The sequence below is a fragment of the Acartia tonsa genome, chromosome 3 (assembly GCF_053477335.1).
Source record: "Acartia tonsa isolate MP-2025a chromosome 3, ASM5347733v1, whole genome shotgun sequence".
Lineage (NCBI taxonomy): Eukaryota > Metazoa > Arthropoda > Copepoda > Calanoida > Acartiidae > Acartia > Acartia tonsa.
Genome location: NC_137262.1, coordinates 6,697,138 through 6,721,065, shown reverse-complemented (window position 1 = coordinate 6,721,065; position 23,928 = coordinate 6,697,138). Strand labels below are relative to the sequence as shown.

General features: G+C 32.6%; 4 protein-coding genes across 12 annotated transcripts in view; 3 read left to right on the top strand and 1 right to left on the bottom strand.

Moving 5' to 3' along the window:
• Positions 1 to 936, top strand: part of LOC145313174 (uncharacterized) — a 5,207-nt gene extending 4,271 nt beyond the window's left edge. Inside the window, exon 7 of the mRNA XM_080152459.1 lies at positions 36 to 936. Within this exon, the coding sequence (XP_080008585.1) occupies positions 36 to 355 (320 nt within the window). The 3' untranslated portion in view covers positions 356 to 936. The remainder of the gene's footprint in view (positions 1 to 35) is intronic.
• LOC145313172 (L-gulonolactone oxidase-like) lies at positions 930 to 8,499 on the top strand. 2 transcript variants are annotated; one of them, XM_080152458.1, is made up of 14 exons: positions 930 to 1,070; positions 1,861 to 1,980; positions 2,258 to 2,322; positions 2,517 to 2,647; positions 2,859 to 2,984; positions 3,346 to 3,484; positions 4,250 to 4,318; positions 4,572 to 4,649; positions 4,993 to 5,094; positions 5,669 to 5,836; positions 5,973 to 6,185; positions 6,384 to 6,675; positions 7,027 to 7,077; positions 7,856 to 8,499. In XM_080152458.1, exons 1-14 carry the CDS (start codon positions 993 to 995, stop codon positions 7,988 to 7,990), a joined length of 1,767 nt encoding a protein of 588 aa, XP_080008584.1. In that variant the 5' UTR covers positions 930 to 992; the 3' UTR covers positions 7,991 to 8,499. The 2 variants fall into 2 exon arrangements, with proteins under 2 accessions (XP_080008584.1, XP_080008583.1); XM_080152457.1 differs by having other exon boundaries at positions 4,554 to 4,649.
• LOC145313175 (uncharacterized) lies at positions 8,063 to 23,928 on the top strand. Its single transcript, XM_080152460.1, has 8 exons — positions 8,063 to 8,203; positions 8,878 to 8,972; positions 9,440 to 9,738; positions 13,072 to 13,206; positions 13,379 to 13,424; positions 22,833 to 22,976; positions 23,279 to 23,494; positions 23,740 to 23,928. Exons 3-8 carry the CDS (start codon positions 9,710 to 9,712, stop codon positions 23,779 to 23,781), a joined length of 612 nt encoding a protein of 203 aa, XP_080008586.1. The 5' UTR covers positions 8,063 to 8,203; positions 8,878 to 8,972; positions 9,440 to 9,709; the 3' UTR covers positions 23,782 to 23,928.
• Positions 14,776 to 22,816, bottom strand: LOC145313170 (uncharacterized). 8 transcript variants are annotated; one of them, XM_080152454.1, is made up of 5 exons: positions 22,546 to 22,815; positions 21,416 to 22,263; positions 17,204 to 17,236; positions 16,383 to 16,492; positions 15,735 to 15,910 (listed from the first exon to the last, which is right to left on the bottom strand). In XM_080152454.1, exons 1-5 carry the CDS (start codon positions 22,623 to 22,625, stop codon positions 15,884 to 15,886), a joined length of 1,098 nt encoding a protein of 365 aa, XP_080008580.1. In that variant the 5' UTR covers positions 22,626 to 22,815; the 3' UTR covers positions 15,735 to 15,883. The 8 variants fall into 8 exon arrangements, with proteins under 8 accessions (XP_080008575.1, XP_080008576.1, XP_080008573.1 ...); XM_080152449.1 differs by adding an exon at positions 14,776 to 14,995 and having other exon boundaries at positions 15,249 to 17,236; positions 22,546 to 22,816; XM_080152450.1 differs by having other exon boundaries at positions 14,776 to 16,492; positions 22,546 to 22,816.

Here is a 23,928-nt window from a genome sequence, read left to right as displayed (position 1 = left end):
TGCGTTTTTTAATCGGATTTTTTTTCTTATTTCAGCTATGAAACAGTATAATGGAGTTCCACTAGACGGTAAACCAATGAGCATCGAACTCGCCACAGAAGGCGGTGCGTCCAGAGACTCACCTGTCCGCCGGTTGACCGGCGGCCGACTCGGCAAACGTGAAGACAATCGTCGTTCTCCCGGCCGTAGATCACCCGGCAGACGGTTCGGCGGCGGCGGTGGACGAGGTGGTGGCGGCGATGGCGGCAGAGGTGACCGTCGGGGCGGTAACGGCGGCGTAAAGCGTGAACAGAAGGTGCAGAAGACCCAGGAAGAATTGGACGCCGAAATGGAAGAATATATGAAGGGAAAGTAAACAAGACATTAAATTAAATATCCTGTGAATTTGCTTTTGAAGCAATTAAAGTATTGTTATCCTAGGATTGAGACAATATTTCTAAAGACACAAAATCTATCTATGAAAAATTGTTTCTTTTCCGATAATCTAATGTTGTTTATAAATCGCAATGTAAAGTTTTGTATTGGTAGTTAAAAAGCCAAATATGATTCATTATAATGAAAATACCTTTGTTTGTACATTAAACTTGTTAATAACCTCAATAAGAATCTTTTTTTTATATTAAATTGTGGCATTTTTTTATACATAAAATCCTTTCATATCAATCAATAACATATTCTGTTAGTTTTTGGTTTGGACGAATTGTAGATTTGTTTGGTTTCAAGTAATATTTTGTTCTTCGTTTTGGACTCTGAACTTTATTTAGCATTTCTTGTATTATTAAGAAAAGTTTCAACTGTAATCTATGAGTTATGTACTTATTAATTTCCTTTTTTTTTCTCCAATATTTTTAGTAAATGTAAACTTTGTACCTGTCTTACTGTGTACACTGTACGTACATCTTCACCAATTTGAAAATAATTTTTTTCCAGATAAAATGTGTTGATTTATAGAGGAAAATGTTAACTTAGCATGTTGAACTATTGGCTGTGTGATGAAATCTAGTCTTCTATCTTCTATTTTAACAAAGTTTCGTTATTTATTTGAACTATGGTGGTCTCCAAATTTAAAGGTACGTTACCAAACTAGGTATCACAGATATTTAACTTATGGTTGGCAATCCGAATCCAGAATCCGGAAACCGCCCAATTTTTGGCCAATTTTGGAATCCGAATCCGGAATCCGTTTTTTTTATAGCGGATTCGGATTTTAATTGTTAAGCTAAAATTAGCGTGTTGAGTTTTTTCTTTAAAGGCAAAGATCACCATCCCCCATCTCTCCCCACCTACACCACCAAGTGGAGAGATCAAAAAATATAGAAAATAACGCAGCTTGAGATTTTTCCCTGTACCCAGTATAATTTAATCCCTTGATTTTTTTTTTAAAGGCGTAATTAAATATGCTATAATACGGAATTCGTCAACAAAAAAAATAGAATCCGTGGAGAATCCGTTTTATTTTTGGATGGATTCTTGTAAGAATCCGAATCCGAATTGCCAACCCTAATTTAACTTATATCATTTGGTTTACATGAACGTTAAATTCCAGTCTTAGGACCATACATGGATTTTTTTCTATTGTATGTTAAAATAAAGATTTTGTATTGTGTGGTCATCATTTTTTATAGAATTTTTTTAGTTTCTTAAGAATTTCGTCTTGGTGAAAATATTTACACTAACTTTGTTTCTGGTTAAAGTTCATGTTTTATTTTGACGGATAAGTTAATTCCCCTTCGATCCTTTTGTGTCGAACACTGCTGTGAATTCATTCATATTCTGTTAAATTTCTAATGACATAAAACTTCAGGTATCAAAAAACGTGTCATGCCTAATACATAATAATATTTTTGTATATCACTCTAGGCAGAGGTAGTGTATCCACACTGTGTGGAGGATTTGGTGGAAATTCTGGGTCAGGTCACAGAAAACAAGACACAGGTCAAGGTCGTGGGTGGGTCTTTTCCTCTGGCGCCTTATTCAAAGGTATTTAAATTTTTTTAAATCATCGCATAAAACAGATTCACCATGCTAAGTTACACTTTTCATACAAAGGTCGTGTAATCAAAGGGTTGGTTATCTGTTGTAAAGTTTCTAACTTAATAGGATACAGGTAAAAAGTTTGCGAAAAGGGTTAGTTCCATGAAGACTAGAGTATCAAACGATTATTGCCTAGCATTGCATGACAACCTTATGGAACTACTACCCCATAAAATATAAATTATTTATAATATCTAACTAATGATTGTTCTTATTTTTTTAGGAGGATATAATAGTTAGCCTTAGTTGTATGGACAAACTCATTGGTCTTGATGTTCATCAACAAACGTAAGTAAATCATTTTTTAAATCCGTCTGTTTTATCAATTCTTTTTTTGTTATTTGAGTAATACAAAGGCTAAACATTCATCATTATATGTCTTTCTAGACATTTTGCATTTAAGGGAGTAAAGTTGCTCGTGTGTTTATTTAAGCTTTAGTGTTGTCACAAGCAAAAAATTAGGCATATTATTTATTATTAAGGGTAACAGCAGAACCCGGTGTTAGATTGAGTAATTTGATATCCATCCTGGAGACGGTCAACATGACCCTAGACCTGTCTGGTCCTCTACCTGACCTTGCCTTAGTCGATGCTATTGCCATTGGCCTTACAGGTTAGTTAGGAAATCTTTTGTATTGAATGTCCGTCCGTCTGTCTGTTTGAAGCTGAAGATCTCCTCGTGATTTGTGGTATGACGGTCGTATATAACATTCTCTTAGAATGTCGTGTTTGTCGGACTTCTAATATTAATAACTAGATTTCTAAATCTAAAGGTTCTATTATTTGAGTTTTGTCCAATGGGATTAAATTGTGTTTTGTTTAAGGAACAGGCGGATCTTTGTCTGCAAACGTATTGAACGTGGAAGTTATATTGCCTGGCGGTTTAAACAACAAAGCACATAGCCGAACTGCGAGTGAAGATTTCAATTCAGACTTTGATGGCTTACAGGGTGAGTAAAAAGAGCTTATTTTTTTTTTGTAGCGGATCAGATTTTTGCTTGACTACAACTTATTTCTTGACCTCTGCCCCCTCTTTATTTTTTTTTTTATAAAGAAAACATATTTATAGATTTTGTAGAGGAATCTTACCTTGCGGTGCACTATCTCTACTGATATAATCCCTGCAGGCTTTTATATCCTTTACTTAACAAACCTCCAATGAGCATTTAAAAAAAGATTTTTTGCAAAGTTCGTTTATACTTTATGATAGAAACCGCCATAACTAGTATTTTAAGTTTGAAGAAGGAATAGTTAACAATTTTAATTCAAGTGCAAAGTTTTTATGATAACTAATCTTGAAATTGGTTTCAGGTCAATTCATAAGACGTGGACCCGAGCTGGCAGCCTGGAGTTGGTCCACCCACCCAGACAGGATGGCCGCTCTATTTTCTGGTCTAGGTATGTTGGCTGTGGTCACGTCTGTTACATTGAAATGCATTCCGTTATACAGGTTTGATATTTATCTGTTGTTTTTTTTCTAAGAGCTGCTACTGTGTATTGTATGTTCGTCCTTTTTGTGCAGGATTAAGTTACGTGATCGTTTGACTAAAGATTTTTTTAATGTACTATATTGCTTTAACAACCTTATTCTTAATTAAGCTAAAATTGATAGTTTCTAGTGTCGTCTTAGCTATGGACGTAATTATCATTTTTAAAACCAAAAGTAAAATGCGCATGATCTCAGACCATAGAAGAGTTACAGCTTTAAAATTCGGCACTGCAGTTGCTGTTGTGGTAACAATATGGAACTGTAATGAAACGGCGGCAGAACCGCCGCTCCCGCCGAAAATTTTTGCCTTTTTTCGCCAAATTAGACGGTTCTCCATCATCTGAGAAACTTTTTTTCTCATAAAAATTTTCCTTATATTTTTATGTGACACTTGTAATATTTCAAACATGTCAATATTAAAAAAAATTGCAAGTGATTGAAAATTGTCTATTATGACAAAAAAAAAATATCAGCGGGAAACTGCGGTTTTCGGCGGCAGCTTCGGTTCCGCCGCCGTTTCTTCACAGTTCCATATTATTCTCCACAAAAGGAGCTGCTGTGCCGAATTTAGAGCTGTAACTCTTTTTTGGGTTGAGATCATGCGCGTTTTACTTTTGGTTTCAAAAAGTGGCACATCCGCCCCCTTTTTTATATACCCCAATTTTTATCAGTAAAAAAATGTTCAGCATAATACCTACTTAATATAATATTCATAAATTTTTTTAGAGTATCCGAAACCTCGAGCTTATTGTATCTAAGTGATGTTATGGACACTTGGGCTTTACTTGGATCAAGGCACAGTTTATTAAACATAATGTCAACATATCTAACATATCACCCTAATTTAATTACCCCTTTTCAAAAAGTTGATCTGACTTGATTTAACGCTTCCTGTTCAAAACCTAAACCCTTTTGAACAATAACTAATTTTTTACAATTTTCGAACGACTTTTTCTCTTTCTATTATGTTTTCCCTTTATGCCTTCCTAATTTTTTTCTTCTAAATCTGACGTATACCATATGCTGATAGTAATCGTGAATATGACAGGTGTCCTGTTAGCCATCAACTTACATGGTTTCCCTTCTCTGAACTAGTTATATTCAAACAGATTAGTCCTATTGATAGGTAGGTAATGTTTTGTTTTATTATCTAGATACTCAAAAACTCAATATTTCTAATTCCTTTTGTTAAATCGTCTTTTTTAAGCTAAAGGAATATCCATGTTTTCTTGAAGACTAACACTTTATTCTTTTAATGGTAATTAGTTTATTGTAACCTGTAGGTGTATGAGGGGTCAGAAAAATAGTCTTAAACCACCTTGAGACATCTGTAAAGCTTTCTTGAGAAGTATCATTAATTTAAAACAGTATTTTCCGAGATCAGACAAAAACAACATTTGTAAATATGGATTATAGGATACCTAAATGATTCATGAATTTAAAATTTTCACTGATTTTTATAATTTCAGAAGTGGCTGTGTAATTCAATCTCTTGTGAACAGAAAAGTTACAGAATTTGCCCAAATATTTGCAAGATTCATTAGGGTTATGAACCTTGTCTTCTTCTCCAGGTAGGATACTAATTTACATATAGAACTAGATTCGACGCTAATTTTAAATTTGATGTCGTTCCTCGAAAATCCCCGAACGAATGACAAGAGGGGGAAGTTTTGACACATTTTCGTAAACAGTGAGTATAGGCTTTGGGAAAATTCATCATATGAATGATTTGTTTGCATAACCAATCCTCTCAGTCCAAAGATAAAGCCTATACTCACTGTTTACGCAAATGTGTTAAAACTTCCCCCCTCTTAATTTTCGAATATTTGTTTGCAACAATATGCAACAGATAAATGTAAAACCCAATAGTTTTGTACTTGTAAATAGAAAAATTTATTAGGATGATCAGTTTAAAATGTTAATAAATAGCGACAAATTGTTTTGTATTAATGGTCAAAAAAGCTTTAAGTACAATTCAACTGAGCGTCCTAATATCTGTTTACATAAGATCTGTCTACTTAAAGCTATATAAGATGGTTAGTTTCAAGGATGGTTCTAAATAAACCTTGATTTTTCGGGATCACTACATAAATAATGTTTTTTTTGAATAGAAATAAGTTAATCTTAACTTAAAAATTTATTTAGTTCTTTTCTTGGATGGACTTTGGCCCGAATACAATTTATCTCCCTATGGTCTGCAGCACGGAACAGAAGTGATTACTCACATCCTCCTATTTCGTTCCAGCATTCAGAAACTGTCAGGGGCTCTACTTGGCTGGTCCCACTCTCTTCTATACCTCCTCTTCTAGCTAGGTACCTATAATATTAGTTTAAGAATCGTAACATTATATTAAAATCATCATGATGGTTTCAATAACAAGACGCTTTTTTAAAATGATATAAGATGGAAATAAAATAGGTATAAATGTTTAATTTCTTTGCTTTTTAGTATCAAGCAATGGTGTCTAAGCCATTCACGACATGTAACCTCCCCACTAGAAGTGTACACTGTTCGAGCGGACAAGCGGCTGATGCGGTCAGGCTCTGCGGGTGGACAAACAGTCCAGCAACAACCCTACCTATATCCAAGATTGGACAAGGGTGGAGAGGAAGGGGATGTTATGACCGCCTCTTCTTGCAGCAGCTTAGATTTTTCACCAAGGTATTTTTTATTTATCTTTTAATCGCAGTGGCTGCATACAAATAAGTGTCCTAAATCAAAAGAAGGAAATGTAGGATGCCAAAAAATTCAGGATTAATTTATTAAATAGTCACCACTTAGTAGCAAACCTCTAGATACTTAAGAAAACATGAAACGAAAGATGATTCAACGTCATAGTGACGATATATTTATATTTAGGTCAGCCCGTGCCTCCCCGCGCAACCTTCTAACCAACCGCAGCCCAACCCCTTCTTCATCTCCCCTTCCCCCCAACCCCATGCGTTCCACGCGACCGTATGCAGCTGCCGTTTGGTATGACTGGTTTGTAGCAGCTGTCAACACGGCTGAGCCGTCCGTTGATCCAACAGAAGTGGCGCAACTAGAGCAGCTGTTTTTGACCGCTGGCGGTGTTAGGTGTTGGTCTGGGGATAGGATTGTTTCGCCGATGGTTTTGTCCTATACTTTTCCTGAGTATGCTGCGTGGTGCAAGGTAAGATTTTATCTATCTAAGAGCATGACAGACTGACTGACAGACTATGTCAATTTAAAATTTTCATCCAGGGATCTATAGGATAAGACAATGGTCGATAAAATGGTATACATCCCCAATGTTTTTATTGGTTTTAAACATTTGGATATCTACTGAACTTAATGAATCAACCAATGAAAATTCAATTAAAACCTCTAAAGTTTTAAAGCAAAATAAATAGAAAATGATATTATAAAACTTTGGGGACTAGAATAGTAAACAACCCAACATCCCCTCCCTCCCTGTTTTCACCGCTTACTTTTTTACAAACTGGATTGATTTAGCTTATGAATTTACTAATTCTTATTATAGGTGAAATATGAGTTAGATCCTGACAATGTTTTAACTTCTGGATACGTTCAGGCAATTCATTATTTTAAAAGTTGAGATTAGGGATGGGAATCCGTCGAATTTTTGGGCCGGATTTTTGACGGATTCTTGCGGATTCCGGATTCTTATTTTTGGCGGATTCCGGATTCGGATTCCGGATTCTAGCAGTATTTTAAAAGGCCGTCCGTCACAGAGGGATAGCTTTTCTCGTTAATTTATCACTATGTTACTTGGTTGAAGCCTTGATTTGTTTAAAGTGTTGACTTCCAGCATAACTAAAACATTTACATCACATTAGTAATTATTAAAATTTGTTATGTAGAAATTTTTTTTTTGATCTTTGCCTTCAAGACGGTAATTTTAGCCTACCAATTTAGAATCCGGAATCCGCTATAAAAAACGGATTCCGGATTCGGATTCCAAAATTGGCCGAAAATTGGGCGGATTCCGGATTCGGATTCCGGATCCGGATGCCCATCACTAGTTGAGATAAATTATATTCTGTTTGGTCATGCTTTGAATTCAATCTGAACAAAAATAAATAATCATATAGTATAAAGTTGTATGTTATTTTTGTCTAAGCTAAAGATCTCGAAATCTACAGGTCCGAATTGATTGTATTTTTCCTGGAAGCTTTATAATGTCATAGGGTGGGTTTAGGGTAATTTTAGGGAAGTAAGATACACAAACACAATCATTCCCCACAATTTCTAACAAGAAAATGTTGTTTTTTTTTAACTATATGAAGATTCTAAATTTTTTATTTATATCCAAAATTTTCAAACTTACAAATAATAATGAAACTGAACAGGGAGAAATCTGGTCCAAACCAGCGAAACCCAAATCCTCTCGGCCCAGCAGAGTGAGTACCACCAGTAAGCTAGAGAGGTCCCCGAGGAAAGAGAATACCTCCCTTGATCTCGATGATCAAATTACTTTTGCTTAGAAGCTTTTGCACATAGAATGGAGTTCAGTTACAGCAAGCTATTTTCTTGCTGTTCGAGATATTAGCCAGCCTGCAAATCCACAGAAACACTTATTAGTTTACAGAAATCCGCGAGAGAAAGTAACAAGCGACGCAAAATGTCGCTATTTATTTTCCATGCACTAGAAGCAAAATGTGTAATTGTAATACAAACAGTTACATTATAACATAAAGGTATAGAAACATTTTATTTTAATATTTAGAAATGTGTAGATAAAAAACTGATACACACCTCTTTGAATCGTTTTAGACACTTTACATACACGTTTTACTGCATTAAATTAACTAACTCCTAACCAAAGTCTTAATATTTTATTAACGAGCTTATTCAACTATTACTGCTATCATAATTGATATTAATTTGCCTTAATCTAGTCTCATAATTTTAATTTATACAGAAAAATTTACATCGAACATGGCTGTTAACTTATAAAACAAAATAACTCAGAAATTGGCCAAAAATATAAAAAGCAAAATTTATTATTTCACAAAATCCAAAATTGGACTATTTATGAACGAGAGGTGAATAGTTTATTACATTTTAATAAGTAAATGGTTAATTTAATACATTAGTAGATTTTCTTTTGTCGTTTATGGTATGTTTAAATTAACCCATAATGTGAAATCTGGTCTATCACAAGTGACAAGACACTTGCTCTGGAGTATGCTATTATTGATTTGATTTCATTAATACATAATATATCTAAAAAAAAAATTTTAAAGTTTCACAGCAATCAAAATACAAAACCCTTCACCTCTCGTTCATGTAGTTCCTTTTTTTTCCAAATTATGCACAGAAACTATAGTTGTATTTAGTGTTAGCAGATGTCGCTAATGTATAATTTCAGATAAAATGGTGGAGAGGTGTTTTCTGTGCAATATGGAGGTCAGCTCCCTCGCAATTCACAAGAAATTAAACCATAAAAATGTTAAAACATCATCGGTGAGATTTATCCAAATATTTTTATAATGGATTTTTACTTTTTGCTTTTAATGTAAAATTAACATTAGCTTTATCTAAACTACGTTTGTTTTGTGTGTTCCCATTTTTAAAAAGATTAAAAGAAAATATTTTCCAGTATGGCTTCGATTAATATCCGCTGGTTTCAGAAACGGTTCTCTGCCATACGGAATAATCATGTATAGCATTGTATTACAGACAGTTTTCCACAAATATTAAATAAAAATCATAAAATTAAGATAATTTTTTTTATAGCCACGGATTCGGCCCCTTGGGGTAACAAAACAGGTTTCAACCAAAAATTTTCTAATCTCCATAATTTTTCGTTTTAATATCCTTGGAAATAATCTATGCGATAAATAAACAATAAAAGGTCATCTTTTTCTATACACAGTAACTATTTAATCACGAAAACAACGAGAAATTCAAGTATTTTTTTTATATTTTAGTTGAAGAAGAGTTCCTTCGGATTCACGGGTAAACGGAAAGGTGTACCGCATATTGAAAAAGTGGATGATATTCTAAATACATGTAGTATCTGTGGGATGGATAATATTGTTAATCTAGAACAGCATACACTCATCAAGGAATAGATTTTTAAAAGTTTATCAAATATAGCTTCAATAAAGAAGGACAGAGCTGGATCTTTAAATGATTTTAGTGGTGAACCAGATCGGGGCGCGCCAAATTTCAGCCAATCACAGCGCGGCATTTTAATAATGCCGCGCTGTGATTCTATCGATGAAAGGTAAATCATTTAATTGCATTTGGAACATTTCTTTGTGTAAAATCATGATTATACTGGGTTAAAGATTTTATCCTTTGGCAACTGGGCAAGTTATCCATCCATACAAAAATTTTAAAGTTTTTCATTTAATCTATTTAAAATACTTCAATGAATATTAGGGTGGGTCGATTTTGGACATTTCTGAGACCAAAGCGGGAACGTGCACCACTGCACATGATTTTTTTTAGCATAATACACCTCTGGATGATTTGAAAATCTTAAAGTCTAAAAACCGTTGGCGACCAAACATTTAATTGTACAGCTATTTTGAATGGGAGTTAAAAATTTATAGTATCAGAAATATGGCTTCATGGTGTTCCCTGAAACTGCCTTGAAGAGTAGATTCAGGAACTTTTGTTTGTTTCAATATATCTCGTTCCTAGCCTTATAAATGAGAATTGGCCAACTGTAGCGGTTTTCAGTCCTTTACAAGGCATTTATAATGAATATGTTCAATGAGCTTTGCTTTTGTTTCACTCGTCTAATTGTCTATTAAAGGTCATAAAATTTAAAGGGGGGGAAATGTGGTGACTCGTCACACGACATACCAGCAATTTTATTTTGGGTGCTACTCCCTTAGTTTTAGAGATAATTGGGTGAAATCTTTTTGATTGTGTCACTAATTACTAGGGTTGGGCCGGATATCCGGTGTGGCCGGATATCCGGCCATTTTCAGTATCCGACCGGATACCGGATATTGAAACTATCCGGCCGGATATCCGGCAATATAATCTTTTATATTTTACAACAAAAATCTCTGTTTTTTTAAATCTTCAATGGCTTTAATTTTCTTATTATTGAAGCTAGAAGAACAATTTTTTCTGAATATGTTTATGTTTATGTAAATTTTATATTAGAAATCTCAAAACATAAATTTTGGCGGTGGCAGAAGTACTTGGCAGCTGCCAGCCGCAAACCGACGGTTTGAAGGTAAACGGTAACAGATTTTATGAAATTGTAATATGTCATGAAGATATATAAAAAAGCCTAAGTTTAAAATTTGAAATCTTCAAGTAAAAATTTGCGGTCACAGGAACCGTTTAAAGATATCTGGAGACCTGGAGGTTCAGGACTTGCAGGATTATACCTGGAACCTGAAATCGACTTGAACACATATATTACATATGAGGATGTACGACTATAGGATATTTTAGTATTAGATAACATGAAATGCTTTGTTTAAGTAAAAAAATATTTTTACTTTTTACCTAAATGACCTTACCAGATTTGATGGTATCCTGTGCCCGCCAGGAAGGAGGTATTAAAAAAATTTCAACTCTCAGTTTTGTGTCATACCCATATTTCGAAAGTCACTCAGTTATAGCCCTCTACCTTTTATACACAGAAAATGGGATAGAAAAAAAATCAGAGGGGGGGGGGGGGCATTCAACGCCACCTCCCCGCCAATCCTCCAACCGTTAGAGATTGATATTACAGTTTGAGAGTAGTAATAGTTAATTAGATTTATTTACTAAGCTTTTTTTGTCTGTAGCAAAGGATCTTGCTAACTGCTGAACTGATATGGTTCTCCTTTAGAGTGAAGCTTCTTATAAGTCCCAGGGTGGTTTTAGGCTGTTTAATTTTTATAAAAAAAGTCGTTGTAAGGTTTTAAGTTATTTTTCTGCACTTTCATGTCCCTTCTAATATATATCCCTAGATACTAGGGACGCAGACGCTAGTATAATATAAAACACCAGTTTATGAAGAAATTTTTTTTGCGGGAATAGTCCCTTTCGTGGCAACGCCCCTTAAGGAGCAATTATTCGTATTTTCACAGTAGCGTATCTCCTATTCCTAGCCCCTCGAGGGGGACTCTAACCTTGCGGGGCCAATTGCCTTACCCTGCGGGGAAATCACCTTACCAAATATAACCTAACCTAACCTAAAATAACCTACTAAAAGCAATTTAAAAAATAAAAAAATAAAAAAATAAATTTGCCACGAGAGGGACTAAATCCTTTTTTGATACTTTAATATGTAGTAATTTGGCCGGTTATCCGGCCGGATAACCGGATACGTTGGCCGGATATCCGGCCGGATACCGGATATCCGGCATTTGAAATTAGCCGGATATCCGGTATCCGGCCATAAAAATATCCGGCCCAACCCTACTAATTACCCCAAGTTTTGGTATCTTTCAAAAAAAACGGCGGCGGGACCGCAGTTTTCCGCCGCCACCAAAAAAATTTTTTTATTGCATTTCTCGCCGAATTTTCCCCTTACAAGCAACCCTGCTCCCGTCATCTGCCGCCGCCGTTTTCCGCCACCGCCCCTAAAAAAATTTGAAAAAAAATAACATGGTCTCATACGATTCTAAATTGCCTAATTCGGCGAGAAATGCAATATTATTTTTTTTGCGGCAGCTGAAAACGGTGGCGGACGGCGGGAGCGGCGGTACCTCTGCCATTTTTATTTGAATATTTTTTACTGATCTACCTAAAAAGATTTTGTTATCTTTAAAAGCACAGGAGTAGCACTGAATTTAAGATAAACCTTGATAAACGAGAATTTGAAAAAAATGACCAAGTCCCCCCGCAGGGTTGCTTGTAAGGGGAAAAATTTTTGACGGAGGCGGACGGCAGGAGCGGCGGTACCGCCGCCATTTTTTATTCAAATTTTTAAGATTTTGTTTCAATATCTTTAAAAGCAAAGTGTAGCACTGAATTTAAGATAAACCTTGATAAACGAGAATTTGAAGAAAAAAATTTGGCGGCGGCGGTAGACGGCGGGAGCGGCGGTACCGCCGCCGTTTTGCAATTTAAATATTTTTTACTGACCTATCTAAAAAAAAATTTTTGGTTGCGGCGGAAAACGGCGGGAGCGGCGGTCCCGCCGCCGTTTTCCTAATTCAAATATTTTTTACTTACCAACCTAAAAAGATTTTGTTTCAATATCTTCAAAATCACAGGAGAAGTACTGTATTTAAGATATACCTTGATAAACGAGAATTTGAAAAAAATGACTCAAGGGTTGCTTGTAAGGGCAAAAATTTTTAAAAAAAAATAACATGGTCTCAAATGACTCCAAATTGCCCAATTCGGCGAGAAATCAAATGCAATAAAAAAAATGTTTTTGGTGGGGCGGAAAACGGCGGGAGCGGCGGTCCCGCCGCCGTTTTTTTGAAAGATACCAAAACTTGGGGTAATTAGTGACACAACCAAAAAGATTTCCCCACATTTCCCCCCCCCCCCCTTTTATTTTGTGAGTATCAATCTACATTTTAAATTTTTTTATCTCGTTATTGCTGTTCCTATAATGATAAATCATAAGTTTTAATGTTTCTTTGTTGTTTAGCGAGACCAGCAACCAAGAAGATTATAGAAAGATTGAATCATCCCTAAATAATTTGGATGAAAGTAGATCTGACTCCCAGTGCTGTAAATGTCCATTTTGCCACAAATTACTATTCTATGGCATGATTACTACTGGGTAAGTTTATTTCTAGTAGCGAAGCTACCGTATAATTTGCATGTCTTGTCTATCTGTCCGTACGTCCTTGAGCAAAAGTAAAAATAACAACAATTTTAAGATAAAAAATTTTAAAATTCTTTTAATAAAGTATCAGGATGTTTGTGTGTGTAATTATTTTTTAATATTTCAGTGTGAATTTGAAGAAAGTAAAGCAAGCTGTCTCTATCCACTTTGAGGTAAAAATGATTTAAAATTTCTATCCTTTATTTCATTGGGAGTAAATAATAAAAAACATGTCACTACCAAACGTTTTTAATTAGTGTTTCTTTTATGATTAATTTTCAATATAAATGCATGTTTGCATATCATATCTTAGAATAGGGGGAAAAAATGCTTGGTTCACTTAACTAATAGAGTTCAAATGCATTTCGTACAATTACCCTGTTGACAAAAAATAAGGAATTATGAGTTATTTTTTTTTTACATTAGCATGCTTCAATTGGGATCTAAAAGGGATAAGACAATTTCCGATAAATTGGTGTATAATATATACCAAATTGTGGTACAAAAAAGTACCACTTCTGTAGTTTTCAAATAATGGTTGTAATGTTTGGACACTTAACTTCATGAACCAAAAAATCATTATTCATTAAAAGTCCCTAAAGTTGTTATCAAACGAATAAGAAAACGTTATTATTAAACTTTGGGGACTAGTATATTAAACAGCCCAATTTCCCCTCCCTTCCTGAGATGGGATTTTGAAAGATGAATGACGCGTTTCTTGATTGATTGATTGATTAATTGATTAACCAGAGTATACAACTATTTATTTAATTATTTCGCTTTTGTTGGTACGGCCTGCATAGAAGGAAAACAAATTATCTTGAATCCATTTTTGCTGCATATCAATTAATTTGAATAAGGATTTTAACAGAGTGTACAACTTAAGAATTCAAAATTTTAAAATTATTATTTTAGCCATTTGTATAATGTCTAATACAGATTTAAAAAGATGCATTAATAAATATGCAGCGAAAATGGATTTAAATTGTATTAGACATTATACAAATGGCTAAAATAATAATTTTAAAATTCCAATTTCTTAAGTTGTATACTCTGTTGAAATCCCATCGTCTTCGTTCAATCAATCAATGTCGAAAAAACGCGGCATTTTTTATAAAACCCCCATCTCTGATATCCGCTCCCCTCCACCCATCCTTATAGCTTAAACATGTAGTAGGAAATTTTCTCACCTCTATTTATGAAGTTTTGAAGAGTATTGTTCTTGTTAATTCAGACACCTATCAATTCTATAAATCTTTAACTGTTTTTGGTTTATATTTATTTTAAAAATATTACTTACAGGAAAACTTACATTTTGCCAGTATTTAGGTAGATATTAATCCCTTTTTCTATATAAAAATATTCTTAAAAGGAATTAAACTTAACCTATCCTAACTTAACTGATTGCTTAACTAAACTTAATCTATCATACTCTAAATACTGGACTTACCAAATTGAAGAAAAACACAGGGTGGGTGGGAAGGGTTTTTTGCTTTTTATCACCAAGCTAGATTTCAATTTTAATTCTGAAAAAGTATATAAAAATTATATAAAAGATAGAAGATAGAATAAAACACAAAAATAATAAAACATAAATAAATATAAAATAACTTATTTCATAAACAGCTAAGAGAAAATTTCCATTCGGTTTCAATTGATCTTGAAACGGTCAAGGAAATTTTCTCACCTCTATTTATGAAGTTTTGAAGAGTATTGTTCTTGTTAATTCAGACACCTATCAATTCTATAAATCTTTAACTGTTTTTGGTTTATATTTATTTTAAAAATATTACTTACAGGAAAACTTACATTTTGCCAGTATTTAGGTAGATATTAATCCCTTTTTCTATATAAAAATATTCTTAAAAGGAATTAAACTTAACCTATCCTAACTTAACTGATTGCTTAACTAAACTTAATCTATCATACTCTAAATACTGGACTTACCAAATTGAAGAAAAACACCAAAAAAAGTAAAAACAACCAAAAACAGTCACCCAAAGAGTAGCACGAAAATCTTGTAGAATTTTAGATCTTAAAGACCAATCAATGACGGGATTTTTCAACCATGATAATAATGAAGGAGGCCAATTATTCTGTACAGGTCTACCAATATGATCCACTAAATATTGTCCCTTAGGATCTGTTCTAGATAAAGTATCAGCGACCAAAGCTGGTAAAGTTGAAACTCTTGGTAAATGTTCAACATAAAGCTTGAATGGAGTCGACACAGCAATATGATTTAGAACAGCAACAATTAGACTAGTATATGGATCTTGTCGAGACTTGCCATTAACATATGCCCAGACAACAGCAACATTATCAACTTTGCAAACAACATGTTTGTTGTGAATCAATTTGTAATTGTGGAATAAAGATATTAACAGCCCAATAGATTCCAGTAGTGTTGTCTTGTTACCAAATTTTTTACCATCATCATCAAAGAGAGTGCAAATAAATTCTGTTGGCCATAAACACTGTCCGACATAAAAGAAATCTTGTAGTTCACTGTGCGGCATAACATATCCCACAGCTCCAATACCTATTTCATATTCACTGTAGTATGAGGCGCAACCCGCAGCATCAGAAACAAACACAATTGATCTGGCAGGATAACAGTTATTTTTATCTGTTATAGGGAAGGAATGTTGTAGCTCATCTAAAATATACATCCATTGATGAAGAAAATCTTTTGTGTCACATGAAAAAGGAATAGGTTCAGATTCATAGCTCATTTTCAAATCCAAAATGATAGGCGTTTTCAAAAATCTTAAAGGAGGACACATCTGTACAACAGTATTAATCATACCCAAAACCTGTTGAATTTCTTGTTTAGAAACAAATGTTGACTGCAATACAGTAGCTATGTGTTTAATATATTTGTTTCGCTTATCAACAGGCAAGGTCCAAGTCATGTGAAGTGTATCAAAAAATACACCCAGAATCACCCCTTTTTGTTGATATAAAAATGCTTTGTCTGGTTTATCCATAGGAGCCAAAGGTAAATTTATGACATTTGCTAACCTTAAATATTCCTCAACAAATATTTGATTTTCCTCTAAAGTTTTGGTCATCACTATTTGGTCATCTAACTGTCTTTCAAGATATAAATTAACAGTATCTGTTTTTACCTTTACCATAGAAGAGAAAGAATAATGTAGATTGTCATAATTTGGTACAGATGATCGAGCTCCAAATATCTGAGATGTCTCAAAGAAAAATCTGTTCATCCAGAAAAAACCTTGTAAATATAAATCATCAAATTTAGTAGGAACTAACTTGTAGGCACTTTGATGATCAATTTTTGATAAATATGCGCCCTTACCAATAGAATAAAGTTTTTTGGCAACAAGAGCAGGACTAGACATTATAACTTTAGTCATCTGATTATCAATAATTGCTTCGTTGAAACTGTTACCTTCAGGGGCACTCAAATTTAATATTGGGCGATATTTATCGGTTTGTTCAACAACAAATAAACTATTTATCCTTGCATTTTGAAATGGTGATTCTAAAAATGGTCCAGAGACATATCCTTTTTTGATCATGGTCACTAATTGATCAGTAAATTGAGAACCAATTTTTTGTTGTCCCATATTTAACGCATTACTGTCAAAAAGAGGACGTATTTTTTCGTAATCAACCAAAGAGTCAGCTCCATAACGTAAATTTTTTATAGTTTGTAAAACTGATTGACATACGGGAAGTGACAATTGTTCTTTCATTAACAAAAATTCTTGTTCGAACATATCTGCGTTTAAAGGAGTATTTGGTTGACTTTTTTGAGGCAAAGGTCTTGAAGGAAATTTTGACCAAAAATCTAAACTTGGTTCATCATTGTAATTTTTAAGAAGAGGAATTTCCGAATTCTTTAATGGTTTTGGATTACTAACAGATTCAACAATTTTTGGGTTAAACTTAATTTTCTTAATCCAAGTTTCAAACACATCACCTGGTATTCCCAAATGTTGAAAATCGACACTGCCTAATACAAACACATTGTCAAAAACATTATAAACCCATCCCAACAGAATCAAATCTGAAAATAGATAAAATTATATAATCTGAACATTTATAAATTCAATAAATATTTGCATTATAGCAGAAATAAAATAATACATATTCAAAATAAGGTAGCCGCGCTACTAACTAAAATAAAATAGATAAAATATATGCATTATACCGAAATAAAAATAATGCATATTTAATATTTTTTCTGGAGGCAATAGAGATAAAAACCATGTATTATGGCGATAATAAAATAATACATGATAAAACAGAGTAGTTGTGTTACTCGATAAGAAATATGTATATAAAATAAGATTTATAGTATTAAAAATAAATCTACATAAAATCTAATTAAGTAAAATAGAATATACTATCAAAGATAATTTGGTATAAACATTTATCAATGAAATATGTGATATGATAAATGCACGATTTTTGCTCAAATAAAATAAAACTTTAATGATAATTTTAGCACATATTTTGTAAGCTCGATTGGAAAGACAAATATTTTTTAGAGATCATTATCACAGGTATGAAATAAAAGTGAAATATTTCAAAGTAAACACTAAATATTATAGTTTTATATAAAGCAACTTATAATAAAATAAAAGTGAAATAATTCAAAGTAAACAGTAAATATCATAGTTGTATATAAAACAACTTAATATTAAATATTTTTTAAGAACAAAATTATTTCTTTGAATGATTTTTGTTGGTATGAGACTGTCCACAGGGTCTATTATTAGGGGGAATTTTAATATTGCAAATGTGCAAAAATTTTCCGCCTCCTGCTAAATCAGAACACCTCCTTGTTTTTGAATCAAACTTGTTAGAACATCCCTTATCAGAATTGTAATTTTTACAAATAGACTTATAATGAATGAAGGTAGAACCTGGTGCAGATGGAGTCCATTCTGATGTGTCCACACTGTTGTTTTGCGTAGGTTTGGCTTTGCGTTCAAATGTTTTGTTTTCAACATATGGAATCATTTGAACATAACTGCATTTTGGATTGTAAGAACAAAAGCTACGAAAATGAGAATCCAAATCAGCATAAGACATATGTGATTGTTTTTGTGAAAAACGAATAGCATTTGTATGCAACACACTGTCTGTAAATGTAGAACAAAAAGTACCCTGATCTTGATTGGAATTATAACCAAAAGAATTTGGCATATCTTTTAACCAGTCGTGAACAATGAAAAACTTCCACAGCGGTTCTAATGATCCATCCCATGGTACAACTCTACTTTTTGCCGTTTTTAAAGCAAAAAACGCTATTTGAAAATGTTTGATATTTTCGATATCTTCCAAATACATTGATGTGAGAACAGTTTGATTACCACCATCATCATTTATTACATTGATGTTTGAAATCCCACCATTAGATTTCTTAACATTCTCAGGAGAAAACATTTTGATAGAAATCAATCTTGAATCAGGTTTATGAAGTTCCTCAAATCCTTTGGCAGTAATCTTGTTAGTTAAATCCAATCTTGATAAATCGTAGCTATTTATAGGAAGTAACTCATTTTCTTCAAAATAGTGAGCAGCCTGAACAAAAAGTTCTTCAGAACTTATGGTGGGTGCTCTATCAAATCTAATAGGGTGTAATTTTGATTTCAAATTATCACAAATGTTTTTATCCCATGATTTTTCTAGGTGAACAGATAAATGATTGTCTTTCAACTTATCTTCCAAACAAGAAGATTTTTTAACACCTTTATCTCTTTTTACATTTTCTAAAGTTGCTTCAGCAAAAGTGAGATAATAATAACTTTCAGGAATTTTTCCAGACGCTGGAACAAGATTTGGAAATTGTTTTTTAAACACATCATCAGATATGTCTTGATCAATAATAGCTTCGTCTCTCTTATATCTTTTAGTACTACTATTTTTTATCACACTAGTTTTTTGACTGAAGGTTGATAGATTTGCAGGAAAATTAATTTGATCAGGTATAGTCTGACAAATAAATTATTGAATATTTTTTTTTAAATCAAAAAAATCTACCTACCTATTAATTTAAAAATATAATTAAGATGTGATTAAAAATCTTTTAAAATAAAATTTAGTACTTATCTAAGTATTTATGAAATAATTTTCAAAAAAAAAAATAAAATTAATTTTTAAAAATCAAAATATATTGAAAAATAAAACAAATTTTCAATAATCTATCCTGTTGATCATCAATGGTTACAGGTGAAGGTCCCATGCTTTGATTATTTCTTCTTGAATAATCAGATAAAAACTCTCTTAATTCTTTTATCACAGATGAATTTGTTTGACCTAACTGTTTGTTACTTTGTGTGTTTGTGTGAGCTTGAATTACAGACGGAGCGGAATTTGAATGCTGTGAATTACCCACATAATGCGATATTTGTTGACCCACTTCCTCCCTAGCTAAGTTCAATAATTGATTTAAAGAAGAGTTTGATTCTTGATCATTGATTAAACCATATCCTGGTGGTTGACTTGATGAGAATCCTATAAACATAAGACAATTATGGTTCAAAATAATATGAACTAAATTAAACATGTCTTATATATCGAAGAAAAATTTTAAAACAATGATTTAATAAATAATTATATTTTCTATAATCAAAATAAAGGAATCATTATGTAAAAAGAAAACTTTTTCTTCAAAATAGGTAATACATCAGTTATAAATATCCAAGAACAAAGGATTAAAACTTAAAATATTAAATTCATTCATAATTCAAGAACAAAGAATTATGATATAAACTGAAATTTTTTAAAAAATCTTTAATTCAAAATTTTATATAATCCAAGAGCAAAGGATTATAAAAATAAAAACCTATAAAATAAAATAGGTACAATATGTAAAATTAAAAATATATATATAATCCAAGAACAAAGGATTATAAAAATAAAAACCTATAATATAAAATAGGTATAATATGAAAAAATTAAAAAATAATATATCCAAAAGTAAAGAATCTATAATATAAAATGAATATGCAAAAGTTAAGAACAAAAACTATACTATATGGTTCAAGAACAAAGAACCAAATAGGCATATTCATTTAATAGAAATTTCATATATTCCAGTCAAATCAAATAAACAAAAAAACGCGCACCTGTAATACTTTATGAAATTTAGAAATAATTTGTTTCTGTGCAACACCATGCAATCTCTGATATCTTTTGACTGTATCCGATTTCCATCTACCCCCTAACATAGCATCTTGTAATGAGAAAATTTCAGGTTGTGTGGCCATATGGCTCGGTAATCCAGCTCTGAAACTGTGTGTAGAGAATAATACATCAGGAAAAAATGGTTTCAGAAAAGTTTTCAACAAAGAATTCATGTAAGTTGTGGTTAACATCTTTCCATCGCTCAACAAAAATACAGCATCACCTAATTGTAATTCTTTTCTGGATTTTATCATTTTTATCAAGTAATCCAAATTAACTACTGGACACATAGCAACATCACCAGGATATCTGAAAATATCAACAACTACTCCTTCTGGTGCTTCAGAAGTTTTGGGTATAACAAGATCCACCAACAACTGATCATTTGACAATCTCTTGATCTTTGACCACGTAATCACTCTAAAAGGATCAACACAACCTCCAGATTTTGCGAGCATTTCTCCTCCTCTAAATGCTCCAAAAAAGCAAAATAAACATAGAGTCCAAATTACTTGTTTGTTGAAATCATCCAAAAAATCACACTTCCAAATACATATACCAAGAATTCTCAAAACAGTCCATGTCATAACACATCTGTATTGTTTGTCGGACACCAGATTTCTCAGGATAGATTCATTTTTTATACCCTGCATAACATCAGCAAGTCTTGCACAGTCAAAAGATTTATCAGATACCATATTTAAATGGTGTAACTTCTTTAAAGCAGATAAGTAAGATTGAATTGTACTGTATTGCAAACCTTTACTTTCATCCAAATAACAAACATAATCTAGCAATACATTAGATTCGACTGGAATATATGATTTTCTTCTTTTCAAAATACAAAAATTGGTAAAAGTTTTCCAAGCCGTCAAATAACTATCCCAAGTACTTTTCGCTTTAGACAGACATATTTTTTTCATTTGACTACTAGGTACCTCTGCAATATAATTCCAAATTTTCTTTTCAGTACCAAATTTTGACAATGTGTATGTACCTGAAGCATGTTGTGTAGCTGCATAAGAATGATCAATAGTTTGTTTTCGTTTGCATTTGAATCTTTGGACATTTCCCGAGTGAGCACTAGGAGATCTAACATACTTCTTGGCATCTTGAAATGATAAATCTTGAAAACCTCTTATCCCAGCCAAGATTGAAGGAAAATATTCCAACACACAAACAGCATAATCCTCAGATCCCATTTCATGATCGACAAAAATAGTAGGAGCAAGTGGGAAATGACCCAATCTGTCTCTCATTGACTTGGGAAAAATGGAGGTAAAAATTTGAACACATCCTCCATTAATGGTAGCCACATCACCACTATTCAATCTTGAATGATTCTTTAAAAATGTAGCACTTGCTGGCAACCATCTTATGTTAAGATCAAGTTCATCACTGTTTGCCGGACATCCAACCTCTAGTCTAAAACAACAATCACGAGCTCTGTCTGATAGAACTAGAACTCTCTTAACTCGATTAACCAAGTTTACATAGGCCTCGTTATCAGCAACTAGCTTTTCAATCGAAATATGGCCAGCCTCCAGTTCCTCTTGGAGAGAATACCATTCAGTATGCCAGCGATTATTCATGAACTTCAAATCACTTGCGGCAGTAGGAAAAGAAAATTTTAAATCTGGAAATGGATTTTCTCCCATGGCACATTCCAAGTTCAGAGGAAGTTTTAAGTCTGTGTTAGATTTCATCGCAACTCTAAACTCTCCACTCAATGTATTGTTATCAGATACACAACATACAGCTAATATCGCATTGATACCATCATTTACATAAGCTTCAGTGACGGTTGGAAAGAAAGAGCCATATTTATCCGCTGAATGAATTAACCTAAACACATACTTTTTATTAGATATATGTGAAAAATAATAAGCATACACATTAACTACTAATCTGCTTAAGAAAATAAAAACAGTAAAACTAATAATAAGATATCAAAATCTGCTTATACTAAAAAAAAAAAAAAACAGAGTAATATAATCCTTGACATAATAAAAATCAAGTTCTTATATGAGAGTGAGACAATATAAAAATCTCGTAACATAAAATAATAATGTAATTTTGTATTTCCTGAGATAAAATGTACTTTATTTATGATAAAATTTTACTTACTTATTAGGATCCGTTTTCTTCTTATCTTTTGTCTGATTACCAGGTAGGCCTAAAGGAGGCTGTGGCAGCGGCGGTGTCATTTTTTGCTTTTTATCACCAAGCTAGATTTCAATTTTAATTCTGAAAAAGTATATAAAAATTATATAAAAGATAGAAGATAGAATAAAACACAAAAATAATAAAACATAAATAAATATAAAATAACTTATTTCATAAACAGCTAAGAGAAAATTTCCATTCGGTTTCAATTGATCTTGAAACGGTCAAAAATCTTTTTTTGTGTTTAGAAATGTAGACCACAAGCAATGCATCTCATGAACTTGAAATGGCGTACAGTAAACGATATAGCTGATGAAAGCAAGTACCTGCAAGAAGAAGTTAAAATTAAACAAGAAGATTTTAGCTCACAAGATGAAAATGTACTATTTAAGGTTGGTATTTTTGATGTTAGCGTAGTTGATAGGTATATAACTAGGGTATGTTCATTTGTACGTCCATCTAATTTACTTTTATTAATCTTTCTGGGGATTTTATTGTTCAACATTTTTCTGTTTTTATTTTATTAATTTATTTAGTCTTTTAATTTCTGCGCATGTCCTTTTCACAACAAAAATATATTTTTTTTAATTAATGGTTTTATCAAATTAAATAGAAGTTAGTCTTGTTTTATGGTCCAATTAGACTGTTATTTCAATAGATATGATGTTGAAAAAAATTACAATATTTTTTACAGGTTGTCCGTGGGGTGTTAAACAATAAAAAGACCTGTTACCTGATTATAGATGGAATAACAATATCTTGGAGGGGCAACTTTCTAGCCGATGCCGTAGGGAATTGCTTGAATGCAGGATCTCTGGAGGATCTACAAACGGCAGCTCTCACGGATACAGAGGGATATCTCCAAGTTTCTGAGACTGTCATCAGAGAAAGGAATGTTGAATATTTTAATGTAATTCTTAGTACAGTTTGGGATTAACCTTAAACATTCGAATGTTGATTTTTAAGTAATACAATACTTTATTTCTGTTGCAAAAATTTTTGCTCAACCCAAATGTTCGTTCAGTAAGGTAAAAAAATGTAGTTTACAAAATATTTTTTTTTCTGTAGGGCAAAAATTAAGACTATCCAAGGCGTTCGAAGTTTTACAAATTTCTAATATCATATCTTTCTATTGTTAAAATATTCAACTAACAGAGAGGAAAATCAGCGACTAAATCAAGTTCTGGACTGTCTTGAAAACAACATTAAGCATAGCAACATGCCAACAATTACCATGAGCCAACCCAGCTCTAGCAAAACTAGTAAAGATGATTCTAGCGCATCTGTTATTGAAAGCCTGGAAGATGCATTAAAAATAGAAGTCAAAACTAATGTCAAAATATT

Coding starts and splice junctions, on each gene's coding strand:
- LOC145313172 (XM_080152457.1), top strand. CDS start 993: ATGAAATCTAGTCTTCTATCTTCTATTTTAACAAAGTTTCGTTATTTA. Junction 4,650..4,992: donor CAGATTAGTCCTATTGATAG/GTAGGTAATGTT, acceptor TTATAATTTCAG/AAGTGGCTGTGTAATTCAAT. Junction 5,095..5,668: donor AACCTTGTCTTCTTCTCCAG/GTAGGATACTAA, acceptor AAATTTATTTAG/TTCTTTTCTTGGATGGACTT.
- LOC145313175 (XM_080152460.1), top strand. CDS start 9,710: ATGCCGCGCTGTGATTCTATCGATGAAAG. Junction 13,207..13,378: donor TATGGCATGATTACTACTGG/GTAAGTTTATTT, acceptor TTAATATTTCAG/TGTGAATTTGAAGAAAGTAA. Junction 22,977..23,278: donor ATGAAAATGTACTATTTAAG/GTTGGTATTTTT, acceptor TATTTTTTACAG/GTTGTCCGTGGGGTGTTAAA.
- LOC145313170 (XM_080152447.1), bottom strand. CDS start 22,625: ATGACACCGCCGCTGCCACAGCCTCCTTTAGGCCTACCTGGTAATCAG. Junction 22,264..22,545: donor AAGAAAACGGATCCTAATAA/GTAAGTAAAATT, acceptor GTATGTGTTTAG/GTTAATTCATTCAGCGGATA. Junction 17,237..21,415: donor AGCTACACAACATGCTTCAG/GTACATACACAT, acceptor TGTTTGTATTAG/GCAGTGTCGATTTTCAACAT.